The 19,836-nt window shown below is 40.6% G+C and overlaps 1 protein-coding gene across 1 annotated transcript in view; it reads left to right on the forward strand.

Moving 5' to 3' along the window:
• Positions 1 to 262: 262 nt before the first annotated feature.
• PPP1R21 (protein phosphatase 1 regulatory subunit 21) overlaps positions 263 to 19,836 on the forward strand; it is a 61,021-nt gene continuing 41,447 nt past the window's right edge. Inside the window, exons 1-8 of the mRNA XM_068564208.1 lie at positions 263 to 347; positions 9,049 to 9,117; positions 11,939 to 12,085; positions 14,211 to 14,312; positions 15,458 to 15,622; positions 16,197 to 16,255; positions 17,232 to 17,326; positions 19,450 to 19,502. Coding sequence (XP_068420309.1) covers positions 291 to 347; positions 9,049 to 9,117; positions 11,939 to 12,085; positions 14,211 to 14,312; positions 15,458 to 15,622; positions 16,197 to 16,255; positions 17,232 to 17,326; positions 19,450 to 19,502 — 747 coding nt within the window. The 5' untranslated portion in view covers positions 263 to 290. The remainder of the gene's footprint in view (positions 348 to 9,048; positions 9,118 to 11,938; positions 12,086 to 14,210; positions 14,313 to 15,457; positions 15,623 to 16,196; positions 16,256 to 17,231; positions 17,327 to 19,449; positions 19,503 to 19,836) is intronic.

The raw sequence follows: 19,836 nt of genomic DNA on the forward strand, positions 1-19,836 counted from the left end.
AGGCGGAGCCCAGGAGCGCCGGGGAGCCTGCGCGCGCACGTGCTCGGGCGCGGAAGGGTGGGGGCCGTGATGTCAAGACGTTGCCCCGCCCCCGGTGGTCGCTCCGCCCCCGGCCCCACTCCGCCTTCCTCTCACCGGGCGAACCCGGAAGTGGAGGAGGAGGTGCGGCGGTGGTGGCAGAGCGGGCAGGCTCTGGCGGAACCGTACCCGGCAGCGTGTCTGGGGTTGGGGGCGAGGGGGCGGGGCTGAGCGGCCTTGGGCATCCTGGCCTGGACGGGGCGGGGGAGGCCATGGCCTCGGCAGAGTTGCAGGGGAAGTACCAGAAGCTGGCTCAGGAATATTCGAAGGTACCCGTCGTATGCGGGGAGTAGGGGGTCCCCGGCCCTGTGGCCTCGGGTTGCCTTGGCAGCGACTTGTCGGGACACAGGGGGACGGCGGAGGGGGGAACGCGAGCGCGCCCCTTCTCTCTCCTCCGCCTCTTCTGTCCACCATTACCGTGCCTTCACCTGCAGTTCTCAGGAGATGGGGCCGGGCGGTGTCTGGGTCCGTGTGCGTTTCTGCGGGAAGGAGCAGGAGTTTGATTCTTCCTTCTCACTGAACTAGCGGGCTTGGACTGGGATGTCAGAAATCCTGGCTTCCGCCTCTGGTGCTGGTCGGGAGGGGACGAGGAAAGGTGAGGGCCATCCCTCCACGGCTGCTTCCTCAATTTTCCCAGCCCAGCGATGGGAAGGATCAAGCTTTCTCCTTTCCCACAGGGATGATATGAGGATAAAGAGATTTATCTGCCCCCAGTCAATTCAGGAGTGTAAATAGAGTCATGCGTGTAAACTGCTTCACCAGAGATGGGTGGTTGTGAATGGATTCAGTGCTTTGGCAAGATGTTGTCTGAAAATGATTCTGAAAGCTTGAGTGCTAAGGCTGTGTCCTTTTATCTCTCTTTTTCTTGGATCACCTGGACTGGGGAGGAGCACCCAGCAGGTGCTCAATACATGTTGAATTAAGCAAAGTAGGGACCTGTCCCTTTGTTGTATTTATGGCATCAGTCTTTTAAATGATGGAACCCTTTTCTCGGAGAAGGGTGGTGCTGCTTTAATGGGTAGGGTGCTTCTGCCTCAAGAATATTCTAATGAAGTCCTGGAAGCAGAATCTTACATTTTTGGAAATTGATTCATTAGTCGTTAAACTTAGTTTTCAATGATCTTGGCATTCATGGGAGCAACTGGAAGACTTAGCCCCCTTTTTACAATTTGGAGAAACAGACACATTTTTTAATTTCATGTAACAAATATGCAGCAGGGCAAAATGAAATATTCTTTGAAAAATAAAACCTGTGCCTAAACATACACACTTAAGTCTTTTGACCATCAAATGGGAGCCTTTTGGGATGCTACACTTATTCCATGGGTGCTACCATTGGCAAAACTTCTTGCGTTTCCATTTGAATTTGCCTTAAGGGCCTGTGGCATGATGTTAGTGACGGCAAGTTTTTATCCTTTGAAGGAATATTTTTTTGTTTGAAAGGGCCGGAACTTATTTGGAACAAATCCATGTGATGAAGTGTGGTGGGTGGAGGATGACAGTACTCAAACTTGGCTCTACTATTTTTGGGTGAAAATGTTTCATGAGTATAAAGTAAGGGGACTGATTTTCTTTTCTGGAGAGTAAACAAGCTCACAAGGCAATTCCAAATGGCAGAAGAGAGTTCCAGAAATATTTTGCACAGTGACTGCATTGCTGAAATAATTTGTATAGCCTCCCAAAAGTAATAAAAACTTTGAAAGATTTTATTTTGGATTTGTAAGCTCTTTTATTCAGCAGACAATTGGTGCCACCTGCGAACAATCTGCCAGGCCCTGTTGAGTGAGGCAGAGTTCCACCTTAAGGAGAACCCTTTAATAGAATGTTCAACTGTTGTACATAATTACGATACAGGATGACAAGTGTTAGCTCAGTGGGAGCACAGAAGAAATGGCGGATAAGGGTAGAAGTTACTTAGATTGGGGAGTAGGGAATAGGGAGGAAGGGATGGATGGTAGTACTCCAGGCAAAGGAGACAGTCTCTGTTTGCTGACATGAAGGCACGTTCAGATACATGACAGAGAGTGGTGAAATATGGTTGGAGGGATAATTTGGACCCGATCATGAAGGGTTGTGGATGTCAAATAAAAAGTTTGAACTTTGAGTAATGGAGAGACGTTAAAGGTTTTCGAACAGGAGAGTGACATTGCTTTTAGAAAGAAAACTGGTAGCTGTGTGGAGGATGGACTTAAATGGGGAAAGATTGGTGAAAAGAAGACCAGACTATAGGCTCTTTGAATAATTTGGGGGAGTGTAATGTAGGATTAAATAAAGTTTGTGACTGTTGAGATGGAGAGGGGGGCTTAGATTTAGGAATTATGGTTTAAAAATATGGTTTAGTTTACCTCTTTTTTGTGTGCCTGCTTTGCACATAGCAGCAAACTTATGAAGGATATAAAGGTGTCAAGGCAGTCATCCTTGTGTCTCATTCATTCTGTGGGACGTGATGAGTGAGGGAAGACTGAGAGTTGACCCTGAAGGTGACCCATGCCCATGGACTGCTCTGAGGGAACACCACTGCCACTGGCAGAGGAAGGTGGGCAGGAAGTTGAGCCAGTTTGGAGCGAAGTTTAGGTGCAATCATAGTATTTATGGTTGGAAGGTACATTGAAGCTATCTTATTCACATAGTAGCTTGAGATGATGTTGGGGTAATTGCTGAAAATTTCTAGTGGAGAGGGACTGGCTGAAAGTCAGGACAAAGGCCAAAGCTTTTGGAATAATTCCCATAAAGACAATAGTTGAACTTTGAGAGTTAATCACTTTAGGTAGATTCTTTGGGGAACACCTGTGGGAAGGATGTGCCTGTAGCAGGAAATGCTAAGGAGACTATAGGAGGTCTGCCAGACTTCAGGTTATCTCCGTTATCTCCCGTATTGGGCCAGACCCTTTTTCATCCTTTTAATTGCAATGTGATGGAAATTTCAGAATGTGAGAACAGGGATTGGTCAAAAGGTTTCATGTGCTTTTCATTCCCTGTCAGTTCTAGTGCCAAGCAATTTCTAGATAAGATCTATGCTATCGATACCTTCAGCCCTGTGCCTATGGAAGGGGGTAGTCTACTTTTTTGATAGCTTCCCTGGTGCAGAAATTGTGGGCTGATGTTGAAATCCAGTTACATCTTTCTTTTACCTTATTTAGGATACAAAGAAAAAAGATTTCCTTTTAATATGTAGAAGGAGGCCTACAAATCAAGAGAGCAGCAAGCATGATCCCTAAACCAAGGACATTTGCAGAATCTTCTCATTCTTATTTAATGCAGATCTTGGCCTGTGTTCCGGGAAGGGGCCCATTTCTTCCTTTGTAACTTCTGTCATAGTCTTTTTTCCCCTTGAGAAGGAAAAAAAGCAGTCTGAGGAGCTCCCATTAAAGAGGCTGAGAGTTTCGTTAGATAAAAGATGAACCACGGAGGCCGAAGCAGGTGAGAATTTCTGAGGTGGACAGGTTGTTATGGAAAGGTCAGTAAAAGTGGAGATGAAGACCCTCTGGTTTGGGCAATTAGGCGATCACTGGAGGCGTTAAACATTTCTGGTTTAACAGAGTTTGGGGGAGGGGAATGGGATGTAGAAGCTGGTTTTCAGAGATTTATGAAGTTAATAGGTAATAGACGGAGGCTGCCCCTTTGAGACGTGAGGGAAAGTTAATCAAGGCCTCATTTTTCAAAGACCATTTCTTACTTGGTGTTTCTTCCACGGCCTGCTCTGCTTCTGATGCTCTGGTATATCTCATTCTGGAGATGAGGCTGAGAGCATGCAGTGCTGGCTCATTTGATTTCAGCCTGCTTTCTCTGAACGGGCTTCTGCACTTTTGCCTGGCACCATGTTCATGCGTAGGCAAGTTTGAAGTTCTAATCTTTCCAGTGTTTGTGTTACTCTGGGTTCTCAAAGTGTAGACCCTGGCTCAGCATCATCGGTGGCTGGAAATGGGTTAGAAAGACAAATTCTTGGGTCTACCCAGGACTTACTGAATCTGCAACTGGTGGTCAGACCCAGCAGTCTGTGTTGTAACAAACCTCTCCAGTCATTTGGATGCCTACCAGAACTATTGCTCAGGAAATGGTATCAGTATAGTAGCTTTTGCTCAGATAATCTTTTTAAAGCTCTTTTCAAGGCAATAAAAGCCAATGGGGGGACTGCCCTGGTGGTCCCGTGAGTAAGACTCCACGCTCCCAATGCAGGCGGCCCGGGTTCGATCCCTGGTCAGGGAACTAGATCCCACATGCTGCAACTAAAGATCCCAGGTGCCGCAGGGAAGATCCCGCATGCGGCAACGAAGATCCCATGTGCCACAACTAAGACCTGGCACAGCCAAGTAAATAAATAAATATTAAAAAAAAAAACAAAAAACCTACAGTAATCAAAACAGTGTGATACTGGCAAAAAAAAAAAAAAAAAGCCAGTGGGAAAGGTAAACATCCATTATTTCTCTAACAGTTGACTTTGCAATTGATGCTTCTTTTAGTTACAAAGGAGGTTGCCTTTTGAAACTTTTTAGACTTATACTCTTAGAGCTGCTCATTTTGGGAAAGGATCAGTCTTGATTTGGTGTATTTGCTTTCCAGATAGCAGGGCTTGGCTGAACCTGATTGATCGCCCTCTCTTGTAAGAGAAATAGACTCTGGGGCTGGATTGGATTAAAATGGAGTTATCAGCTTTTTTCTACCCTAATGTGTAGGGTTCACTACTAAAGGTGGATTGGAAAACAGTCTGCGTTCAGTGCTATCCAGTGGAACTTTCAGGAGAATGAGAACGTTCTGCATATTTGCTGTCCAGTAGTGTGACCACTAGCACGTGGGGCTGTTGAGTACTTGAGATGTGGCTAGCTCAGCTGAGGAAATGAATTTTGGATTTTATTTACGTAATTTAAGTTTAAATGGGCACACGTGGATATGGCTACCCTGTCGAGCTGTGCTAGCTTAGCCCCTAGATCATCACAAATGTAAGTGTCTATGCGACTCACCTGAAGACCTTGTTAAACTGCAGATCCTTTCTCAGTAGGTCTGGGGTGGGGCCTGAGATTCTGCTCCTGGGTGATGCTGTTGCAGCTGTCCGCGGACCCTACTTAGAATAGCAAGGCTTTAGAAAGACAAGGGGTGTCCTACTCTCCATCTTTAATTCGGCTGAATTTCCAACCAGTCCCTGATGAGGCAGCTAGATTACAGGATTGGGAGTGGGAGTTTTGTCCTCATGAATTTCCTCACATGGGAGCAGGAGCTAGAGAAAGGGTCTCGTTTGAGGGCAGCTCTGAAAAAAGGCTTTCTTCCCAACTCAGTGACAAAATGACCCCAGCCATTAGTACATAGTATGTAGCCTTCAGTTACTTTATCCTTTTCCACGGCGAGGAGCAAGCTAGGAGGCAGAGAGAAAGACTAAGTGGTATTCCCAGCACTGTAGAATACCTAAAACGTTAGAACTGGGAGTTTTCTTAAGGATCATCCAGGCCAGAGATACTGAAGCTGTGGTTTGCAGATGACTCAAGTGTGCTGAAATCAGGGTTTTGGTGAGGCTTAGGGATGGGCTTCAGGTTGTCTGTTGCATACATTACTTTGTAATGGAGAAAAGCTATACATCTAAAGATTTGTTTTATAGGGTCATAAAACATGTATAAATGTCAGAATGTCCACTGTATGGAAACAGTTATGTAAGAGTGATTCTAATACAGAAGATCCTAGCTATCTCTTATAGTTGTTTAATGTGTTACATTTAAACACCTTTTATTTACAGCACTTAATTTTTTTTTTTTAATTAATTAATTAATTTATTTATGGATGTGTTGGGTCTTCGTTTCTGTGCGAGGGCTTTCTCTAGTTGTGGCAAGCGGGGGCCACTCTTTATCGCGGTGCGCAGGCCTCTCACCGTCGCGGTCTCTCTCGTTGCGGAGCACAGGCTCCAGACGCGCAGGTTCAGTAGTTGTGGCTCACGGGCCTAGTTGCTCCGCGGCATGTGGGATCTTCCCAGACCAGGGCTCGAACCCGTGTCCCCTGCATTGGCAGGCAGATTCTCAACCACTGCGCCACCAGGGAAGCCCTACAGCACTTAATTTGATTAATTAACTAAAAATTTATTGAGCGCCTTCTCTATCCATAGCATTGATCTTTCATTGTAGGCAGGAGACACAAGGAAGTATACTGTAGTCTCTACTGTGAAGGACAGTTTAATTGGCAGATGGGACTTCAGTATAGAAATCATACATAAATTAGTAAACGTAAAATGTACTGCTTTAAAAAGTAAAATTAAAACTGAACAGTTTAAATAAGAGATGTCTTGTTACTAGCAAGTGCCCAGGGAACTGAGGGCAAGGTCACTGTGGACCATAGGGGCACTATAGAGAGTGGTTAGGGAAAATTTATGGAAGAAGTAGGACCAGAGTAGGAGGTAGGCTCAAGAAGAACAGTTGGGGTTTGGTTGGTCAAAATGAGAAAAGGCTGTGTTTTCAGAGTAAAGGTAAAGCTAATCAAAAGGTTACAACACAATGAAAAATGAGGTTTGAAAGGACTAAGAGGGTTTCTGAGTTGGGATTCAGAGGACCATTTCTCTACTGAATGGAACAAAAGTGCATGGCACAGCTGCTGGAAATAGGCTATGTCACCTTCTGGAGAATTCTTCTGTCCTAGTGGAGACTTCAGGGCAATTGTTTCTCAGTTACATCCACATCCACTGGAGTCTCCACACTAGTCTCCTAGAGGCATTAGTGACCATCGGTAACTTTCTGAAACAAACACTGCATTTGCCTCCCACTGCGGTGAATGCTGGTGAGGAGAAAGATAAGATTGTAAAAGGCCAGACTGGTCACAGGGGTATGCGCATTTTACAAGATGTTGGTCAGTAATGCAGAGATGTGGCAATAGTGATGCTGAAATGCAGGAAGATGCCAAATGCCAAGTGCAGGTAGTAAGGCAGTGGAGTAGGCCAAGCTTATCCTTTTCTACCTACCAAATAATAGAAAGGGATATTCGATAAATATTTCTAAAAGCTGCATTTTCTGTTGAATGTTTCCATTGAAACTGTGTTTGAATTGTTATCAATTTAGCAAACAGTATTTTCCAAAGGAAAATTGAAATCATTTTTCATTATAATCAGATTAAGTTCCAAACAGCAGTAATTTGAAAAATTTAATTTTGCTTTTATGGCACAGTAGGCTGTTCAGTTTGCTTTATGTAGCTTATAAGTGTGCCTTAAAAATTAAAGGTGAGGTTTTTTTTTTGTTTGTTTGAAAACTGCTGTAGTTCTGGTCCTACAGAAAATTGTCAGTTCAGCAGATTTCAAGCTTCATCCCTAGTCCTTGAGGCAGTCATTAGCAGCTTCTAAATACCACACAAAGAAGATCAGAGAGCAAAGTTAGAACAGGGGTCTGAAATGAAACCTAAAGACCGAAGTAGTATCACTGTCCTTTGGCTATATGGATTTGAAAGTATTTTTTGAATTCTCTTACCTAGGTAGCACATTATCCAAGAATATGTTGATATTGCTTAAAAGGTAAAATACTACGCAATGGAAGTCAACATTAAAGTGGTATTTATTTCTCTCTTCTGAACTTCTAGAGCAGAGTGTAAAGAGCCTAATAGCAAATATTTTAGTCTTGGGGCCATATGGTTTCTGTTGCATCTACTCATCTCTGTCATTGCCACACAAAAACAATCATAGATAATTCATAAATATTCAAATATTCCTACTCTTTTGGCATAGAAAAAGGTCATTTCTGTTCTCAGGAGACAGATGTGAGCTATGCAGAACTAGAAGTAGATTTTTTTTTTTTAAGCTCATAGATAAAATTGTCCCATTCATTTAGTTTCTCAGAGAAGAAGCTGGTCTTTCATGGTCTCTGTACTGAGTCCTCAGAAAATTAGTCTGTAACCCTTTTTGCTTCAGCTGCACTGGGCTGGTATATTTATATTTATACATGCTCTGTGTTGTGCTTGCTGATAACTACGGAAGGTTTATCTTTCAAAACCCTGCTGGTGGTGGTGATATAGATGTATACCTAAGTAGAAATTCATCAAGCTGTATACTTTCTGTTTTGTATATTTTATTTACAATAAAGTTAGACCTCAATTAAAAAAAAAAACTGTGAAAGAAGCCCAAGTCCTACCTCTTCAAAGGCTTCTGCCACCTCTCCAGCCCACTACTTTTCTCACTTATATGTAGCTTTATAAAATAGTAGCCAGTATTGTCTAATGACATTATGCCTGGAGTCAAAACTACTGGTGTCTGAATCTCAGCATTGCCCCTGAACTTCTCTGTACCTTGGTTTCATCTGTAAAATGGCGATAATTATAGCACCTATTTCATAGGGTTGTGAGGATTAATGAGGTAGCGTATGTAAAGTATTTAGGACAGTGCCTGGTATGTAACGAGCATTCAAATGCTAGCTGCTATTATTATCAGTTTCTATATTGAGCTTGCTTCTTAGTTGCTTTTGTACACTGCTTCCGCTGATGCCTGATTAAAAGTTCTCCATTCCTGAGGCTATTGTGGGTGATGATATTTGCATGACTAACATTAGGCAAAGTGTACTGCTGGGTATGTTGATGCCCTATACTTTGATTTTCTGTAGAATTCTTATTCCATAATCAGTCCAGTTGTATGTATTTTACAGATGAATGGTGTGTCAGAGTTTCAAGGAAAATGACATACTCAGTACCCTATTATCTATTGCATTAGTTTTTATTTAGGGAGGTGATTGGTTTCATAGAAAGAACCATGTACAGGAAGTCGAGAGACCTGGATTTTAGTCTCAATTTTGCATTGATTAGTCTTCTGTCATTGGGCAGCTCAGCCTCTGTGTCCTTATTTGTAAAATGGCAGACTGATGATCTCTACTATTCTCTTCTGGGCTACTATTCTTGTTCTCATATATATGTGAGCAGATAGTTACTCAGCGTACTGATTCCTGTAAAGTTATGGTAAGTGATTTCCTTGCTATAAGTGATTGCTTTATATTAAAAATTAATTATTACTTCCTCTGTTTTCAGCTTCGGGCTCAGAATCAGGTCTTGAAAAAAGGTGTCGTGGATGAACAAGCGAATTCTGCTGCTTTAAAGGTAGGCTACAGGGTATTTTGTGTTGTGAGGGTTAGGTTAGTGTTTGGTGAAGCTCACAGCAGGGAATTCAGCTCATTTTCTGGGTTAAATTCCCAACTCTGACAGTGACTCACTAGGAATAGGGGAGGGTAATAGAGTTTTTTTGTGTTTAACTTTCCTACTTGCTTAGGTATGAATGTGATGTGCTTTGACTTCCTTAGGTAGAAATTACAAAAATGTATTATTGGACTGTATGTAATGCATTTCTCTCATACCTTGCTTCTCTCATAGCTAAATTCATCAGGATTAATGGGGCTTCTTATCTGGCTTCATCTGATAGCACTCTGTGGGGCTGTGTCATACTCATGTTTATATCCCCAGCATTCAGCCGATGGTTGTCCCCTACTAAATGGATTTGAAAGTGTGAATCATTTAGTCCATTAATCTTGCTTTGAGGTCGAGCTGTTTAATAGTAATAACCTGTGTTAATGAGGACTGTTTGAGTGATACTTCTTACCATCAGCACCTTTAACTGAGAGGAGATATGTGGTGGGAGTTGCAGGAATACGTTTCTACCTCATTTTAGTAGGCATATAATAAGTACTGCTTAGTGATAGTTTTAATTGGAAAAATTAATTCTAGGATATGGATTCCTTCTTGGCCAAGTTGCAGTTAAATATACTGCCTACCTCATTCTTTCGCTCTCTCCCTTGCTCCCTCTTTAGAGAAAAGGGCTTAAGATTCCCTTTACTCTTCTCTCTTTCTGGAGTAGGCCCCAACCAGTGACATATCCTGAGAATTTCCACTCAGGTCTCCAAGACCCAGAGATATGTCCTTTCACTTGGCTGGTGTTGGACCCTCCACTAGAGAAATCTGTCTCTTGAGGGCGCTCCCTCCTCAGGTGCTGTGCCACAGACTCAGGGCTGAGATAGTTCAGAGCATCTTACCCATACTCCCAAAGCTCTCTGCGCCCAAGCTGAGATGATTAAAAATAAGCTTTAAAGTCAGGATATGTTAGCCAAGTTATTATTTTGCCTAAATCACTGAAGAAATGATTATTATCTCTCCTCATGATGTTTAAAACCTATGACTGGGGAAGGTATTTCCTAGCTCGTCTTAGTAGCCCACTCTGGTGTTTGACACCCTCCTGTTGCTGGTTGTGTTCAATTAACTCTGTGATAGTGGCTGTGGTGGCAACAGCAGGCTCTATTTATTGAGCACCCACTGTGTGTCAGGCATTACACTAGCACATTACATCCATTATCTCAGTTTTCACAACAGCTCTGTGAGGGCAGACACCACTATTATCGTCCTCATTGCAGAAACTAGGGTTTACAGAGAGGTTGGGGTGGATGTCTTCTGAAATTAATGATTGGTTAATGGAGTTGGAACATTAGCCAACTAGTGATTAACTAATTATAAGGATGTAAAGAAATTACTTTATGTTTTACTATTCGTCACAGTGGTCATTAAAATTACGGTGAGAATGACAGTTTGCCAGTTTGCTCAGTGGGAATGTTAGGATGTCTCTGTTAGAGTAGGCATTTGATTATATTGGGTTTGTCTCTTCAATGAGTTGTTAGATACAGTAAGCATTCATTGATTTGAATTTCTATAATTTGAAATATATAGTAATTTGGACATGGGCTGGGCCTAAGTTTACCATTGAACTTCAAGTAAAAATTAAGGACTTACTAAACAAACAACAGAAAAGGAAAATGTTTTTCTCTTTAATGAAAACATAGTCTATCCCTCTAGCCGTGCCCTCAACATGCAAATAATGTCAATAGATTGCAGACACCAGCCTCTGGTTTTTAGGTTGCTGTTTCAATATCTTTAAATCCCCTATTCATTAAAACTTGACCTCTTAGCTTTATAGTGGATTTTCAATGAAAGTAATAAAAGTACAGATCTTTCAATATACGGTAGTATATGGCCATCTGTGTTTGAGTACCAGTGAACACAAAGTTGTCAGAACGTCGTAAGGAAAATATAGTTAGAATGATTTTTTTTTTTTTTTTTTTTTTTTTGCCGTGCCGCGTGGCATGTGGGATCTTAGTTCCCCGACCAGGGATCGAACCCATGCCCCCTGCATTGGAAGCACGGAGTCTTAACCACTGGACTGCCAGGGAAGCCCCAGAATAATATTTTTTTTAAAAAATAGAGTGAAACTAAATATTTCTCTTGTTTCCCATTTTCTTACCCTGTCATGGTATAAACAGTACAGAATGGTCAGTAGAAGATGTGTTGTTTAGATTTTAGATTTCGTTTCTATTTTCACTTTAAAGCATCTGAAACTATTCTTGTGTTAGGATAATACTGATTTTTATCTTTGACAAATCAGAATAATTTAAAGTGTATTAAAAAGACTTCATTTCGACTGACTTAAATTCAAGGAGGATTTATAGGAAATAGTGAATACAAATTTATTTCTTCTATTCTTGCTTACTGAAGGGCATCATCAGTGAGTCTGAGGTTCTCTTTGAACTTTCAAGTTTATAAAATTGTAGCCTCAGACTTTGTGTCTCCTCACTGCCAGACACAAGTATAACAACATTATATAACAACACGTAGTTGTGGATATTTTACTCTAAGTCGATGACTTACTTCAGTATATATACGCTTTTAGTTTTATTTTTAAATATGCTTGGTTTGGCCAGAAAATGATTTTGTCACAAAACAGAGCTAAAAACATAGGAACTGTAATGGTAAACATACAACTTGAATTCCTTAAAGCAAGAGGTTTTGATTATATTTTGGTGAAAGAAAAATATATTTTTTTCATTATTTTTAAATGTTAAGGCTAAATTACAAGGAATGGTCTGTTTTCACTTTGATGTAGGAACAACTGAAAATGAAGGATCAATCACTGAGAAAACTGCAGCAGGAAATGGACAGTTTGACATTCCGAAATCTGCAGCTTGCCAAGAGGGTAGAGCTACTTCAAGATGAACTGGCTCTTAGTGAACCCCGAGGCAAGAAAAACAAGGTAGGTCAAGTAAAAGCAAGTTAGTGTGACCTTGTCATTAGGTACAGACGTCTCCAGGCCATCCTGGTTTTAACAGAAGACCTCACCTCCAAATACTCTGAAGTTCCATTATTACACCTGGATATTGGGTCAAGAAAGCAGACATTTATTATTAATATATACCAAGTACTAGAGGCATTTTCATATGGAAGTAAGTTTTCAAGAATTTATTAGGAGCCAACATGCACATAGTTGATTTAGTGACTGAGAAAAGTGAAGGGAGTATCTCATATTGGTCAAAATTATTGATATTTTTTAGTTATACTGAGTTGCCATTAACCCAAGGTAGGGCAGATAGAATGAGAAATATTGTCAAAGTGTAACTGCTGTCTGTGAAAGTAGCAGTTGAAGTACTCATACATTAGGCTTGTAAGTTTGTTGCAGATGTATTTTCTTCGGGTGTTTAGTCTTAGGAGTTCAATGTGGTATTCTTGTCCTGAGATGTAAATATAATTTTTTCCCTTCTGGTTTTATGTAGTGAGGTGAGATTCTGATTACTCTAAGATGGATGGTCCAGTACTTTTGATCATTCTGTGATTTAGAAGTTGCTTCTTTTTTAAGGGCAGGAGCTAGTGATTGAGTCTTTAGAAGTCTTGTATGTTTGTAGAACAGCACCCCACAAATGTGTGGATTGAGGCAATAATAATAGAATGGTTGGAGGGAAGAAGGCCCGCAGTAACTCTGAAGCAGCATGGTGTGGAGGGAAGAGTGCTGGCTTTGCAGTTGAGCCCAGGCTTGAATTCTTTGTCTGCCATTTATAGTTCTATGACTTTAGGCAAATTTTTTAGCCTTGCAACCTCAGTTGTGGGGAAGATACTCTCAGGTTTGTTGTCAGGATTAAATGGGATCATGTAAAAGTACCCAGGACTGTATTTGCCATATGATGGGCAGTTGACATAATTATGTGTTAGTACATTTCCATATGCATTTCCCCTACATGGAAGAATTCTCTAGAGTGGTAATTTTCAAATAAATGGGGAAGAGAGAGGGCAAAACAGATACGTATTAGAATCACTTGGGAAACTGTCAAAATACACATGCTCTGGAAATTCTGAAAGACCCTTGGGGAGGGGGTAACCATCTGTATTTCAAACATGCTCCCCAGGTTAGTGAGATCCTCTCCCAGGGCTGTTTTAGCAGAGATTTGGGTATAATTACTTCTGAATTAATTTTAATAAGAGCTTTCCACATTTGGAAGCACTAAGCACCCAGAATATGTCATTCAACAGTGTTCCTTGTGTGCACATACCTCTTGTGTTCGCATTTAATGTTTATTTGTTTGTCTGTTTGTTACATAGCTGCTCCATTTTCAAAGGGCTTTCTAATCACTGGTTCACATTGGATCAGTAAACGACTTCATTTTAAGTGAGGAGTGAAGCACAAGAAAGGCAGAGGAGGGTGGTGACTGATGTCTGAACAGTTTCATTGTTAGGCTGTCCCTTGAATAGTCTCACTTCTGTGTGTATTTCATGAAAACAGATGTGCATTATTGGCTCTTAAATAATGCTGTTCTATGTAGAAAAAGTTAATATTGGTAAAAAGGCAAAAGGCAGGTATTTTTCATAATCTTTGAGCTTTTTCCTTCTGTTTATTTATAATAGCTTTATCTTATGTTTTTTTAAATTAGAAATTTATGTGAACTTCTGTATAAATGTGTTTTTGTGAATGCTGTTAATTTCTTAAAGGAGTTTTAGCAACTCAGACTCATGGAATTGGTAAAACTGTCATTTCCCAAACCAAAAGATCAATTGAAATGATATTTATTAGCATATTTGTATTGCTAGCTTTCTGGGTCTGCTCTGTCTTCCAACAGAACTACTCCTGAATTCATCTGCAAAGAATAGTGAGCCTTATCTGTTATTTTCTCTCTCTTTTTTAAGCTTTCCTGCTCATTGCAATATTTGCAGTTCCAACTTGTGTCACATAGGAAAAGTTAAATGATGGACTGTATACCTTTTGCAGGATTGTTTGAGAATGGTGAACACGTAGAAGAGACAAGCTACTAAGGTGATAGAGAATCTGTGTACCTTAGGATGTTTCTCTAAAGGATGAAAGTTATGTGGACATAACTTATTCTTTCCATCAGAAAAGTGGAGAATCTTCTTCTCAGTTGAGTCAAGAGCAGAAGAGTGTCTTTGATGAAGACCTGCAAAAGAAGATAGAAGAGAATGAACGGTTGCACATACAAGTGAGAAAATCTTTCTGTTTTTCCATATGAATTTAAAAATGGGTTGTATGATCTGCAATGTGGAAAAACCAGTGCAAGATAGAGTGTTTTGTGTATGGGTGGGTGTTTTAATGTTTCCTGTGGTCCTTAGGTACATACATCACTGTCATTCATTCATTTCTTAGATCTCATTCATGTTTTAATACGGATGTGTGCTTTGAATATGCACTTGTTCAGAGGACAGCAGAATAACTTCATAAGTTAACAATAAAGAAGTATACTGGGCGCTCTTCATTTTATATAGGAGATGGTTGGATGGATCATTTAGATGGGGGCTTATCAATAAGTACTGTTTGCTTTTTAATTTATGACAGCTTAGTTGGTTTTTATCTGTTTCCCTGTTAGTCTGTAAGGTCTCATTAGGGTATAGACCATGTCGGTTTTGTCTGCCCAGCCTCAGGACAGGGCCTCACTCATGGCAGGCCCTCAAATATTTATGGAATGTTGAGTAATCAGTGTCTGCTCCAAACCATTCAGCATGTTTTTAAGAGTCATAGGGTAGTGTATTCAACTATGCCTCCTGATTTTTTGTGTGAAATGGTGAGCATAGTCAAACAGTGGAAAATAAATATGTATTCTCAGTCTTTGAAAATGTTTACAAACTGAACTTTTGACTTCATGAATTTTGTGTTAAGTATTCATAATTCTTAATTACTACTGGCTTCTCATTAAGGAAAGGAGCCTTACCTGCTTCAGGAGTAACATCTGTTTGATTTTTGATTATTTAATTGCAGAAGTCAGCCTAACAGAAAAGTTATACCCTGGTCAGTTGAGTTCTCTGTGTGCCAGAAATGGTTTGAAATAGAAATCCATGAGCCTGAGAGGAAGGGGAGGTACAGGCTTTGGAGTCAGTCTGTGACTGTGAGACATTTGACAAGTTAGGTCATCCCTTGAAGCTTCTGTTTCCCCGTCTGTAAAGGAGGGACTACAAGTACACCACCTCTGACCTGCCGCGAGGCTCCACCGAGCTCATGCCTGTGTGGTTTTGCACAGTCAGCATATGGAACCTTACGGAAGTTGCTCAGTGATTAGTCGCTGCAGTTGTTTTCTCTTCATTTGTATATATTGGGATGTTGTGAGAAGACACCATGCTCTTTTCTTTTCAGTTTTTTGAAGCCGATGAGCAGCACAAGCACGTGGAAGCAGAGCTCAGGAGTCGGCTGGCCACTCTGGAGATGGAAACGGCCCAGCACCAAGCTGTGGTCGATGGCCTGACCCGGAAGTACATGGAAACCATCGAGAAGCTGCAGAACGACAAGGCTAAACTAGAGGTAAGATCCGCCGTTGGGGAGAGCACGTGAAAAAATAGTCCAGGCTTTTGGAAATCATCCGCCTGCTCTGTAGAACAGAAGTTAGCCGTTCAAGGCAGGACTGCTGCCTGCAGCGTCTCCTCAGCGAGCTCACATCTGTGTCCTGAGCCGTCCGCTCTTCTTTTTTTTTTTTTTGACAGACCAATATGCATATAATTTTGGTTAGTTATATTTGTCACACCACATTTCTAGCAAATTGAACACAATTTCAAGTAAATAGCTATATAAAATTTATAGGGGAAAACCAGAAAATAAAAAAAAGAGTAGAAAAATTTTTTCTCTACCTGCAGGATTTCAAAATGGAAAGCCAAACAATATAGTTTGGCATAGTTTATTTTTTAAATTTTTTTATTTTTTAAAATTTTACTGGAGTGTAGTTGATTTACAATGTTGTGTTAGTTTCAGGTATACAGCAAAATGATTCAGTTACACATACACATATATTCATTCTTTTTCAGATTTTTTTTTCCCACCTAGGTTTCTTACAGAATATTGAGTAGAGTTCCCTGTGCTTTTTTTTCCTTCTAAAATTCAGGTAAAATCTCAGACTCTAGAAAAGGAGGCCAAGGAATGTCGACTTCGGACAGAAGAATGGTATGTGGAAACGTGAATTCCAAGGGGCCCTGAAGTGAGAATAAGAAGACCCGAGTTTTGGTGTAGTAGCTCGTCTGTCTTAATTTTCTCACATTTTCAATGAGACAGGAGTAGATCATCTCCAGGGTCCTTTTCAGTTCTGTTATCTCCGGGACCTTATGAATTCTTTGTAGAGTGGCCTGTGCGTTAGTCCTCAGCCTGCAGATGTTTTGGACTGTGGCAGATGGCATTCTGGGGCTCCAGTACTGAGGACTGGATCCTTTCTGTTTTAGACTGCTCTAAAGAGAAGGCCTTCTGAGAGTCCCAGGCAGGAAAACTGACTAATGATCATGGTGTCAACCTTTTAATGGTACATTTTAAATAAAATGAGGTTATGTAATCTATTGATAATTTGGAGATATTTACATCTTAAAATATTACTTATCTCTAGGTAGTAAGAGCATGCACCAACATTTATTTGATAAATGACATATTTTAGGTTTTAATAGGATCAATCAAGTGAATTTTTTCAGTTTAGTTGCATTGAACATGCATGGTGTATCTATGCTCTTAATTGAATCAAAACCAAAAATGATCAGATTCTGAGCTCAAGGAAAAAATAAACGCTTTAATACTTTAAAAACGTTTACCATAATACTTGGACAAATATTTATGTGCTGTAAAGAGAAAATTTATGAGTTTGAAGTGGCTCTAAGATTATTTTGAGCTTGGGGAGAGAGATAAACTTAAAATTGTATAAGATATTGGGACGTGATAAATTCTTCGAAACTTCCAGTCATTCAGCAGGAGTCTCAGGAGCTTTAGAATCAAGGCTTAGTATTTTTCTTATCTTCATTTTTTTTTACAACTCTCTACTACCAAGGGTATCCCAGATGTCAGGTACCATCCTCTGAAAGCCTGATACCAGCTGTTGAGGTAACAAGCAAATGATGATCTACTGTCTGTTGATAATGTGGTTTTGTATTTTTTCTTTCAGCCAGTTACAGTTAAAGAATCTTCATGAAGATTTGTCAGGTAGATTAGAGGAATCCTTATCAATCATCAGTGAAAAAGTACCTTTTAATGATACAAGTAGGTATTATGTACAGTTTTCCATTATTTGCAACTCTGAACCTCTTTATGATAGCCAACTAATTAAAATAATTTGTAATCTATTTGGCAGAAAATCTCATTGGCCTAACAGAGGGTTGCTTTCTTTTTGTCCTTTTGATCAGCTTTGGCCTTCATGTTTCATAGGGAGATTTTAATTTGTCACATAACTATTCTGAAGCTAGGCTTCTTGGAAAAAGCCCAAAGCCACATTTTTTAATTGCATGTATTTAACATATCCCAAGGTGAAAACCAACCTGCACATAAAGTACCTGAATATTTGTACAAGAAAATTTGATCATGGTGGGCAGCAAGGTGGGAGAGGAGTAAGGAGATGGGTGGGAGATGAATCTTCTTAGCCTGGTATCTCCTGCCCTTTGAACAATCCCCAGAGATAGTTAGGGAGTTGACTTGGGTAAGCCCTGCTTCCTGCTCATCCTGGCAATGGTCTGGTAATTTACACAGCCAAGAGCAACAAAAAGAAGTTAAAAAAAGAAAAATCAACTTACATATATAACAGATGCCAAATTTGTAACCTTTAGACAGGTATTAAATCTAAACCTTGAAGACAAAGAAAACAATTTTTTGATGCAGAAACTTAAATTTAAATTAGTACACATTCCCTTTTTTACAATTATATGATTGAAATTAATTTTTGACTTCTTCTCAATTTTTCTTAGGGAAGACCTAAAAAAAGAGGGAAGAAAAGACACCAAAGAAAAATAGCAGTTTGCTCTAACACTGAAATCAGCATATGTCATTATTATATCAAAAACCTAAATTCATCTGAAAACAACACCTGTTACTGCTTTCTACATTAATGTAAATAGCACCAGCGTACTTTGATCCACTAGACTTAAAACCTTGGCATTTCATTTTCCCCTTAATCCTTAGTCATGAGGTTCTAATCATTTCCTTCTGAATCTCTTTGGGTTTATCCTTTCTTTTCCAATACTAGTTGTCACCCTATTTTAGGTTCTTACCATGTCACAAGTAGGTTACTACTTTTAGTTCCGAAATATTTAGAGATTATTTACTGAAAGTCTAAATGGGTGGGGAGCACAGGATATGCAAAAACGTGTAAGACAAAAATCTCTACCTACCCTCAAGGAATTTATAGTCCAGTAGGGGAGAAACAAGATAGAGAAATATCTAAAATATAAGCTAAGCTATTCCATGAAGAACCTCTTGGGGTTTCAGAGTAAGGATGATTACTACTGGTGGGGTTGTTTGGGGAAGCCTTTTGGAAAAAGTGTGCTTTGAGCTGGGCCAGGATGCAAAAGTAGGTTTTATTGGTCAGAGAGGTGAGGGAGAACGAGCCAGGGAATTGCATGGAGTGTGGTATGTAGGATAAAGGTGCTGTCAGGGCCTGACAGCAGTAATTAGCTAAGTATGACTGGAGGCTAGAGTGGGTGGGATGTGGAGGCCAATGATGGGTAAGTTCTGAAAGGGAGGGTGGGGCTGGACCCTCAAGTTCTGGGCAAAGGACTTGGGACTTAATTTTGCAAGGCAGTAGGTTGTTGCAGAAGCTTTTGGGGATGTCTTGGTGAAATTTGTGCACTCACAGAGTTAATCTGGCAACAGAGTGTAGACTACCCAGGAATGGGAGAAGGGGGCTGATGCTGTTGTGATGGTAGTCCTGATGTGCTGTGATGGGGGCGGGAGCCTGAGTTGTCAGGGAGATGCAAGGAGGCAAGGGAGCAAGAGGAGGCAGTGTGGTGCAATTGACGGAAGTCAAAGAGGCAGACGGGGAGCAGGTTTATGGGAAAGATGTTGAGGGTAACTTTGCTGTGGCTTAATATTCTAACAGATTGGTGTGCATCTCTTTACCTACTGGTGTGTACATTTGTGAATAAAAGCCTAGATCTGGGGAGAGAAACTGATGTTGACCCAACTGGGAGGGATGAACCCCCCTGTTGGGAGTGGTGGGAATGAGGGGTACAGAGTACAAAGAGGCCTGTGTGGAGTGCACCGCAGTGATCAGGAAGGGAAGGGGCTGAGGGGGAGAGAAGCTGGGAAATGGGGTGAGCATTTATTATTTCTCAGTTAAGCTCTTTTTTCGTCAATGTAAAACGACTTAACGAACAGCCATTTTTGTTTTGTAGAATATAGTCGGTATAACGCTCTGAACGTTCCAGTCCACAATAGGAGACATCAGGTAAAGATGAAGTTTTTATTTTCAGTGATGTGTGTGTCAGACTTTTCAGAAACACCAGTTAGTTGTTTGGGCCCCTGTTTAGTGCACCAAACCATTGCGTTTAACTTTACTTTCTTTTCTCACACATTCTTAAAAATTGTGTAACTCGCTGTTTTTTGAATTTGTAAATAGTATAGATTTTTGCCATCTCTTGTCCGATAACATTAGAACTGGATTGTGGGATGCACTGATTTTTGAGTCATACCTTTCTTTTAGGTTTTGCACTTAAACAGTCTAGGTTAAGTGGAGAGGTATATTTACCAAAACTGGCGGCTTTCTGTTGTAATTTACTTAG

This window comes from Eschrichtius robustus, chromosome 15 (assembly GCF_028021215.1).
Source record: "Eschrichtius robustus isolate mEscRob2 chromosome 15, mEscRob2.pri, whole genome shotgun sequence".
NCBI lineage: Eukaryota > Metazoa > Chordata > Mammalia > Artiodactyla > Eschrichtiidae > Eschrichtius > Eschrichtius robustus.